We start from the raw sequence: 9,608 nt of genomic DNA, 5'->3' as shown, positions 1-9,608 counted from the left end.
TGTGTGTGTGTGTGTGTGTGTGTGTGTGTACCATCAAATCAGATTTGACTGGTACAGGAGGAGATTGCTCCTCCTTCTCCAGCAGAGCATCTGATGGATTTGAACTGCATGCCTCTGGGATTGCAGTGCAGCTTCTTGCCACTAGGCCACCAGAGCTCGCCTGGGGTCCACTTTTAACTTGGTTTAGTGTAACACTTTCATGCAATAAACTGAAAAGAGCCATCCTGGGAGGGGAAAAGGGCGGCATGGTGATGGCTACATCTGATCTCTACAGGGGGGAACTGCCCAATATCCACTTGGCCCCTCACTCCTGTATCCACCTCTACTAATTTTAACATCAATAGTATTGTTCTACTACTGCATCTGAAATCTCAGTGGCCACAGAGAACCACACTCAAAGTTATGGGGTTTACTAGGAAAGTTGCCAGGTTACAATTCAGGTTGACAACTGGATACAGTTCCTTTGTCAGAACAGCTTCTTAAGAGTGCTCCCAGGCCCTCTGACCTGCTGAAGCCTTGCAGTTTAAGTTGGTGTTAAAAAGTTTAGTCCTATCAATTATGGTGTCTCTCCTTAGGCCTGCAGTAACCTTGGGCAAAGGCCCTGGGGCTCTGGATCTATGAGGCAGAGGCAAGAGTCCGGAATCATGTTGGTCTCTGGTTCTCCACTGAGGCCACTATTGCTTTTGTGTAGGTCTCAGTCTGTCTGGTGTAGCAATCTCTGGCCCTCAAGCTTCTTGAAGATTCTCTGCATCTTCTCCCTTGTTGGTATTGGGTTTCTTATCGTCTACTGCTAAACAGGGGCTGTTGTGAGAACAGAGCCTGGAACACTGCATGGTTTGGAGTTGGGAAGAGAGCGTGCCAGGGTTTTATTCTCTCTCCATACCTGTTCAATCTGTATGCTGAACAAATTATCCAAGAAGCTGGACTCTATGAGGTGGAATATGGCATCAGAAATGGAGTGAGACTTATCAATAGCCTATATTATGCAGATGACATAATCTTGCTTGCTGAAAGTGAGGAGGGCTTGAAACACTTCTTGCAGAAGATCAAGGAATTCAGCCTTCAGTGTGGATTGCATCTCCATGTCAAGACAACAAAGATTCTTACCACTGGACTGATAGACAGCATCATAATTGGTGGAGAGGAGATTGAAACTGTCAACAGCTTCATTTTACTTGGATCCACAATTAACACCCTTGGTACCAGCAATCAGGAAATGAGATGCTTTGCACTGGGAAAATCTGTAGTTAGGGACCTCTTCAAATTGCTGAGGAGTGATGATGTCAGTTTGAGGAGCAAGGTGCATCTGATTCAGGCCATGGTCTTTCAAATTACTTGCTATGCATCTGAGAACTAGACAATGAGTAAGGATGACAGAAAAAGAATTGATGCCTTTGATGTGATGTCGGAGAAGAATACTGAACACCCTATAGACAGCCAAGAGAATTAACAAATATGTCTTGGACAGGGTGCAGCCAGAGTGCTCTTTGGAGGTAAGAATGGTGAGGCTTTGCCTCACATACTTCAGGCATATTATTAGGAGGTGCTATTCCTTGGAGAAGACATGAAGCTAGGAAGGGTAGAGAGTTGACGAAGAAGAGGAAGACCCTCAACCAGGTGGATTGACATGATGACTACCACAATGGGCTCCTGTGTATCAGGAAGTGTAAGGATGGCACAGGATAGAACAGGGTTCAGATTTTTTGTTCATAGGGTCGTTATGAGTCATACTCGACTTGATGACACCTAACAATAACAACCGCTAAACATACTGAATTTAAGCCTGGTGTGATTGAAAAACTGGCCAATCCCACCACTAATAATTTGTTGTTGTTGTTGTTGTTGTTGTTATGTGCCATCGAGTCGTTTGCGACTCATAGCGACCCTATGTACAAGAGCTCTAAACACTGTTCTATCCTGTGCCAACCTAGGCATCTCAAATGCACTTATTCCCACTGCTCCAGTCACAGAATCGATCCATCTCATCTAAGGTCTTCCTCTCCTTCGCCGCCCCTCCACTCTGCCAAAGATGATGTCCCTCTCCAAGGACCAGTCCTTCCTTGCAACATGCACAAAGTATGTCAGACAAAGCTTCAGAATCCTTGACTCCAAGGAGAGCATTTGGGCTTCACCTTCTCCAGGACAAACCTGTTTGTTCTCCTAACAGTCCATGGTATATTCAATACTCTTCTCCAGCACCATAGCTCAAAGGTATCAATTCCCTTTCTATCAACCCTATTCACTGTCCAACTCTCTGATGCATAGCACGTAATTGCCAAGACTATAGCCCGGATCTGGCACACCTTAGTCTCCAGCCTGACATCATTGCTCTTCAGTACTCTTGAGAGGTCCCTCACAGCTAACTTTCCCAATGCAATTCGTCTCTTGATTTCCTGGCTGCTGTTATCAAGAGTGTTGATCGTGGAGCCAAGCAAACTAAAACTGTTAACTATCTCAATCTCTTCACCATCCATACTGATGCTGCCAATTGGCCCAGTGGCAAGAATCTTTGTTTTCTTGATGCTGAGCTTCAATCCATATAGGAGGCTACAGTCCTTGACCTTCTGCAGCAAGCGCTTCAGGTCCTCCTCAGTTTCAGCAAGTAGGGTTATGTCATCTGCATAACGCAGGTTGTTGACTCTTCCACCAATTCTGATGCCACATTCCTCTTCATACAGCCCATACCTAATTCATGCTCCTGCCCAACCACGTGGTGAAAGTCAAAGGCAATGGTTAAGAAAGTCATTCTGAACAAGGACCTCATGACACCAAAGTTTTTAGATTTAGGTCAGTTTCTGAGTGATGTTTCGCATGTGTTTTCATTTTTAGTTGCTTTTGGTCTGGTTTTCTCAAATTCTCTTAATTTCTGTTTATCTGGAAATGCCTTAATTTCACCATCATATATGGACAGTTTTGCTAGGTATATAATTAATGTTTGGTGGGTTTTTCCCCCCTTTCAGAGTTTTATACATGTCATCCTATTGTCTTCTTGACTGCATGGTTTCTGCTAAGAATTCACAGCTTAGTCTTATTCAGTTCTCCAGGAGGTAGGATATACTGGTGGGATAGTCTACAGGCAGATGTGTTGCTGACTCAAAGGCTGTACCTCTCTGCTGGTTGGAATCCATCAGCAGCTCCACTGGGAAAAAAATAGGCAATCTCCTGTCATGCAATTTACAGCCTTTGCAAAACCACTGGAAAGTCAACTACGAATTGGTTCTGTCAGATAACTCTTCCTAACTCTAAGGTGCCTTTAATCTTTCTTTGGCTTTCATTTTGGAAAATTTGATTATGACATGTCTTGATGGTTTTCTTTTGGGGTCTATCCTGTTTGGGGTTACTCAGCTTGTTAAATGCACATTTTCTAATTTTTCATGTTTGGGAAATTTTCTTCTAGCAACTCTTATTTTCTCTGTGCTTTTGTTTCTTCCTGTTCTGGAATCCTAATCACACACAAATTATTTGTCTTGATATTGTCCCACATAATTTTTTTTTCTTGTTATGTACTGTTGAGTAGAATCTGACTGGCTCAGGAGGAGATTGCCCCTCCTTCTCCAGTGGAGTATCTAGTGGATTTAAACCGTGCGCCTTCAGGATTATCCCACATAGTTTTTATGCTTCCTTTACTCTCCTTCCTCCTCCTCCTCCTCCTCTTCTGCTTGTTCTTCTAACAGAATACTAAATGATTTGTTCTCTCTCTTACTGATGTCTATGTTCCATTTCTTTAATTCCATTCTTTCATCTGTTCCTGAAATTTTAGCCTTTAAAGGTAAAATAAGGGTAGCATAAGTGAGTTGCACTAGACTAAGGATAACAGAAAAGTCGATGCTTTTGAGTTGTGGTGCTGGAAAAGAGTCTTGAATTTATCATGGACTGCCAAGAGAACAAACAGGTCTGTCTTGGAGAGGGTGAAACCAAGCTGCTCATTGGAGGCAAGGATTTTGAAGCTCCATTTCACACTTAGGGCATGTGGCAAAGAGGGACCAGTCCTTGGAAAAGGACATCATGTTTGGAAGGGTGGAGGGACAGTGCAGGAAAGGAAGACCCCAGGTGAGATGGATTGATATAGTAACTTGGGTAATGGGGGTAGGTGTGTTTGAGACAATGAGACTGGCTCAGGACAGGGCAGAACTATGTATACACAGGGTAGTCACAGACAATTCAACGGTTTGCTCGGCTCCACGGTCAACACTCTTGACATCAGTAGCCAGGAAATAAAAAAACGTATTGCGATGGGAAAGTCTGCAGTTAGGGACCTCTCCAAAATACTGAAGAGCAACAATGTCTCTCTGGAGACTAAGGTCCGCCTGATACAGGCCATGGTTTTTGCAATCACTTGTTATGCATCAGAGAGTTGGACAATGACTAGGGAGGATAGAAGAAGAATTGACGCCTTGAGCTGTGGTGCTGGAGGAGTATTGAATGTACCATGGACTGCCAAGAAAACAAACAGATTCATCGTAGAGAGGATTAAACCAGGCTGCTCCTTGGAGGCAAGGATTCTGGGGCTTCGTCTGACATACTTTGGACATGTTGTAAGGAGAAACAGGTCTTTAGAGAGGGACATCATGCTGGTTAGAGTGGAGGGACAGCGCAGGAGGGGAAGACCCTCTATGAGGTGGATTGATTCAGTGACTGGGGTACTTGGGATGGGTGTGTCAGAGGCAATGAGATTGGCACAGGATAGAGCACGGTTTAGGGCTGTTGTACATAGGGTCCCTATGAGTCGCAAACGACTCAACGGCACATAACAACAACAACAACAAACAACAATAGCCTAAAAGGCTGGAGGTTCAAACCCATTCAGCAGCACTTCAGAAGAAACAAGAGGTTTTCTAAAAAAGGTTTCAGCCAAGAAAAATGCATGGAGTGGTTCTACTCCATAACACGTGGGATCTCCAAAGTCACAAACCAACAACAAAAGTAAAACACTGAAAAAAAATTATAGTTGGGAAAAGTAAATATTTTAAAAGATCACTAATAACCAAGCCAAACTCTTTGCTATTGAGATGATACTGACTCAGAGATCCTCTATTAGAAATAAAAGGTGAAAACATAATAAAGACAGAATGAGAAAGCAAGCTAGAAGATGTCCCCTGAAATCTCAATGTGAAGGACAGGTAGTCCCCAACCCTCTCCCTTCCAAAGCCCTATCTCCCTCCATCCTCAGAGGCCACATTGTATAGGACTTTTTCTGGACTGAGTCTGCAGTGACCACACCTCAGGCCACAAGGCCAGGATCTCTAGAAGCCTCCTTGAACTCAAGTCCAAACTCAGCAGTCCCACCCTCCTAGTCAAGAAATTTTTCTATTTGTCCTTGTTTTTTTAACGGTTCCCCAGCTCACCAATTCCAGGGAGCATGAGGCACTCACACTACCAGTATTGGTCAAGCCCTAGCTCTCCCACAAGAGGTACCCTGATTTAATTGGTAGACCAAGCAGAAGGAGAAACTGCCTGCTGGGGGCCCAAGTGGTGATGGGTCTGCCTGCCTGATGGATATCCTGCATCCCTATACACCTTCATCTTTGCAACCCTTCATCTCTGCATCCCTGTACTTATCTGCCCATGTACCTCAATTCCTGTACTGCTGTACCCCTTTTCTCTGTACCTCTTTATCCCTGCACCTATGCATCCTGTTGTGCCCACAACACTGCCCCTGCAGCTTAGTGCCTCCCTTTTGGCTTGAACAACTAGTTGGCAGAGCTTTATTCTTTCATTGCTGGAGCTCTGGGTCACTTAGGAAAAGTTGGAAGAATGACAGAGGAATGACTAGTGGGAATATGGGGAACATGTGGCTGTGGGCCAGGTCTTGGGGGTAAGCAAAAGGGATTCAGAGTTCAGTCTTAGACAAAGTCTAAGAAGTTCCTAAACCACCCTGGTGGCCATGTCAGGAAGGTGCCCTGCAGAGACACTGAGTGTGCCTGGACAGTGACAGTAATGACTGGTGGACTGCCCTCTTCTTGAGTTATCCCACTCATGTCCAGAACCAAGACGGCGAGCTGGTCCTGGGACTGCTCCCAGTCTGCAGAGGAGGAGACTGGAGCCTGGGAAGGCTCAGAGTTCCTAAGGGGCAGAGCAGGGGTTCACCAAAGCCGTCCTGCAGCCCTTTGGAATCACAGCAGACCAAGCTGTACCCCATGGCTGGAAGCTTAGTCTCTAGCGTCAGTGGAGGGGTTTGGCATCATCTGTAATGTGCTGGGGAGCCCCCAAAGAGAGTGAGGCTCACATGCTACCCTGGTCACTAAATGGGAGCCAAGAAGCCACCAGAAGCTGGGAGCTTAAGGAAGACAATGAAGGAAACATCTGGATGGGGCTGGCGATGCGATGTCAGCCTCACAGGCAGTCTGCACAAAGGCTGTAAGGAGCTGAGAAGCACCTTGTGGTCTTGGGGGGAGAATGGGGCTGTCCAGATTACTCTAGCTCAGCTAGAAGCCTCTGACCGGACTCCAGGACCAGGTTCTCCTTGGTCAGGGCTCATCTGACTCTGCAGGTGGGGCCCTCAGGCTCTGGTCCAGTGAGCCAAAGCTGAATCTTGAATCCCCATGAAGCCCTGGACTGGACCTTAAGACACAAACCTGCCTTCTCTGGTGCAGGAGGACAAGGCTGCGTGACAAATCTGAGCCCACGGAGTTGGCTCACCCAGCATTCCCAATGTGGAGCTCATGCTCCTGATGGGAACCAACCGAGGGCAAGGGTGGACATCCAGAAGGCGAGGCCTCATATAACGTTACAGTCAAGCCTTGGAATCCAATGACACCCCAGTCTTAAGAGGGGTGTATGGCTGCAGCCTGAGGCCCCCAGATCCCAGGCACCTTGGAGTGGGCCCCACCGGTGCAGATTCTTGCTCCATGGAAGATTATCTGCGCATTGACAGGTGGGCAGGAGTCCAGCAAGGCCCAGGGGCTCCAGGGACCAGTACTGACACTGCTGGAGCCAGCACCCCCTCCCACTACCACCCCTGGCTGTCTAGACACATCACTACACCCCAGCCTCCCTCCCCTCAGGGAATGAGTCACTCCTCAGAGCCTGGCCGCCCCCAGCTGCCTGTATATTCTCAGGGTCATGGGCATTGGCTCAAGGACAGAGGTGGGGAGAAGGAGGTGAGCTGGGGAGAGGGAGGTGAGTTGGGGTGAGGATAGTGACTCCACACACTTGCCACACTATTAGCCCAGGTATATCACCCAGTCCACCCCACCAGGACTTCAACACTGTTGGGGGAGGGGAGCTGGGAGCCATCCCCCTCCCCAGCCACCTAATTGCTGCCTGTCGCTGCTCAAATGGGTCACTGTGAGACTAGGCTATTTCTAACTGCAGCAGGTGCTGCACCCCCACCCCCGCCCGACAGCAGGCTGAGGAGATGCTGTTGGCTTATTTCCCAAGGTCGTAGGTGGACAGATGGGCAGCGGGCCACAGCTGTCCTCCTGCCAGAAGCGATAAGGGCTGGGTGCCAGTGCACCCCCTGCCTGGGAAAGACCCCACCCTGCTGGAGAAAGAGAGGCAGGCTCAGTCACTCTACTGATGCTCAAGAGACCTTTAGGGGAGCTGGGGAGAAGGGGTTCACCCTCTCCATCTCTCAACTCTGAACCCTTCCTTCCTGCTTCCCAAATAAACACACGTGACAGCACTGTTGGTCTGAGAGAAAGATGAAGACTTTAGGCACGGACGCCAGGCTCACAGTTGGCCAGCGCCGTGCCAGGGGCGGGCAGAGTAGAGACAGGAGATGGAGAATGGGTGCCGTGGAGCACCTGTCAGGGCTGGTGGTCGCTGGAGTGGGGGTAGCCACAGTGACTCCCAAGAAGCTCCAAGGTCAAGTCCCAAGAGTGATCAGAGTCTAGGGCTCACAGAGAGCTGGGCAGCACTGGCAGGGGGCCAAGGTACTGGAGTCTGGAAGATGCAAGGCCAGTCTTCCATCCAGGGTGTGGGATCCTAGGCTCCTAACCCCAAGCTCTGGGAAGATGGTGGTGGTTCCCTCAGTCACCATGGCCACCAAGATTACTAGGAGGTGGAGGCCTGGGGTCCAGTCCACAGTGAAAGATGCCTCCCAGGCCCAGCTAACATTAACTATTCTCTCTTAGTCCAATGCTACACCCAAAAGTCCCCTCTTCCTAGTGACCTGCTCCTGTCTACCCTCAATTGGAGGTCCCTGTTCAAAGTGGCCCACATAAAACAGGTCACCAACCCTAGATAGCAGCCAGCTTCCCCCAAGGCCAGGAACACTCACCCTGGATGAAGCAGGTGGACCCTGGGACTGCTGGGCTACATCACAGCTGCAGGATCATCAGTCACCCAAACAGAAAACACCCAATATGCTACTTGACCTGGCCTTACGATCAGGGCAATAGGGTGTTCCTGCAAAGCAGTGAAGGGGAATCCAATCCTGGGGGACAGGGATCTAGGTGGAGCACACACAAGCCAGCAAGTCTCAGGACCAGACTCTCTTGGACAATAGGGTGCTGGGCTCTGGCCAGGGGTATGGGCAGGTGGCTCCTGCAGTGGGCCCGAGACTAAGGCACAAAGCAAACCCAAGCCCACTGGGGTGAGGTCGGGGGAGGATAGGCTTCAAGGGGCCCTTGAACCTGCAATGCACACAGTGACCAAGCAGTGATGATGGCCCAGCTCTGCCAAGTTGGCACAGGCTGCAGGTGTGGTGTGACAATGGCTCTTGCTGGAAGGGGCCATGTGTCCTGGCAGCCCCTATAAAGGCCTTTGGAGAGAGAGAGAGGAAAGCCCTGGACGTGGTTGGCACTAAAGCCTGGGCCCAAGGGCCAATCCTGAGCTGGACTCTGGGACACAAACACCTAACCAGGAAGATTCTGCGATGGTAAGGTCCCGGCTCTGTGGGCCAGGTGATCCTGGTCAAAGTCCGTCCAAGTCCATCAGGCGCTGAGAGGGATCCTAAGATGAGCGCAGGAACAGCAGGGCAGGGAGGGCGGGCAGACGGGCCCAGGGTTCAGAAGTACTCCTTGCGCTCCGGCCAGCCCCGAGGCTCAGGGCTGCCTGCGTAGCCCAGGGCGCCCGAAGGCCGGGTGCATGAGGTTCTCGGTGATGTAGGCCACCAGCAGGCAGATGACCACAAGCATTACGCAGATGGAGCCACCCACCGCTGTCATCGCCACCACGATCTCCCGCATGCCGGCTGGCTCGGCGGCGAACTCCACACACTCCGCGGGCGCAAGCGGCGGTGGTGTGGCAGGTGCAGCGGCCGCGTGGGGCGCCTCGGGCGCGGCGCGCAGTGGCAGCGGCTGCAGGCACAGGCGGTAGCGCACGCCGTCGTGCACGTCGGGCAGCAGGTAGTCGCGGCACGAGGCGCCGAGGAGCACGCGCTCGCACGGGAAGCGCGTGTAGGCGCCGCGCCACGAGCAATTGAGCGCGAAGCCGCGCAGATGGTGCGCTTCGGAGGGCGCCAGGCGCCACTGCAGCAGAACGCTGCGGTTGCGCAGGACGCTGGCGCGCAGCGAGTGACCGGCGGAACCGTGCGCCGCGCAGCCTGGCGCCTGGCAGCGGAAGCCGCGTGCGGGGCTGCGGAAGCAGAGGCGGCCGCCACCCGCCTCAGGGCCTTCTGGCAGCACCTTGTAGGGGCACCACGGCGCGTCGGCAGCTGGCTCCCA

General features: G+C 50.5%; 1 protein-coding gene across 1 annotated transcript in view; it reads right to left on the bottom strand.

Moving 5' to 3' along the window:
* Positions 1 to 8,987: 8,987 nt before the first annotated feature.
* Positions 8,988 to 9,608, bottom strand: part of LOC102848370 (chromosome unknown open reading frame, human C1orf233) — a 3,522-nt gene continuing 2,901 nt past the window's right edge. Inside the window, exon 2 of the mRNA XM_006885937.1 lies at positions 8,988 to 9,602. Coding sequence (XP_006885999.1) covers positions 8,988 to 9,602 — 615 coding nt within the window. The remainder of the gene's footprint in view (positions 9,603 to 9,608) is intronic.

This window comes from Elephantulus edwardii, unplaced genomic scaffold (assembly GCF_000299155.1).
Source record: "Elephantulus edwardii isolate Elephantulus edwardi_28Jun2011 unplaced genomic scaffold, EleEdw1.0 scaffold00045, whole genome shotgun sequence".
Lineage (NCBI taxonomy): Eukaryota > Metazoa > Chordata > Mammalia > Macroscelidea > Macroscelididae > Elephantulus > Elephantulus edwardii.
Note: the sequence above shows the minus strand (reverse complement) of the source record. Positions and strands in the feature narration are given on the sequence as shown.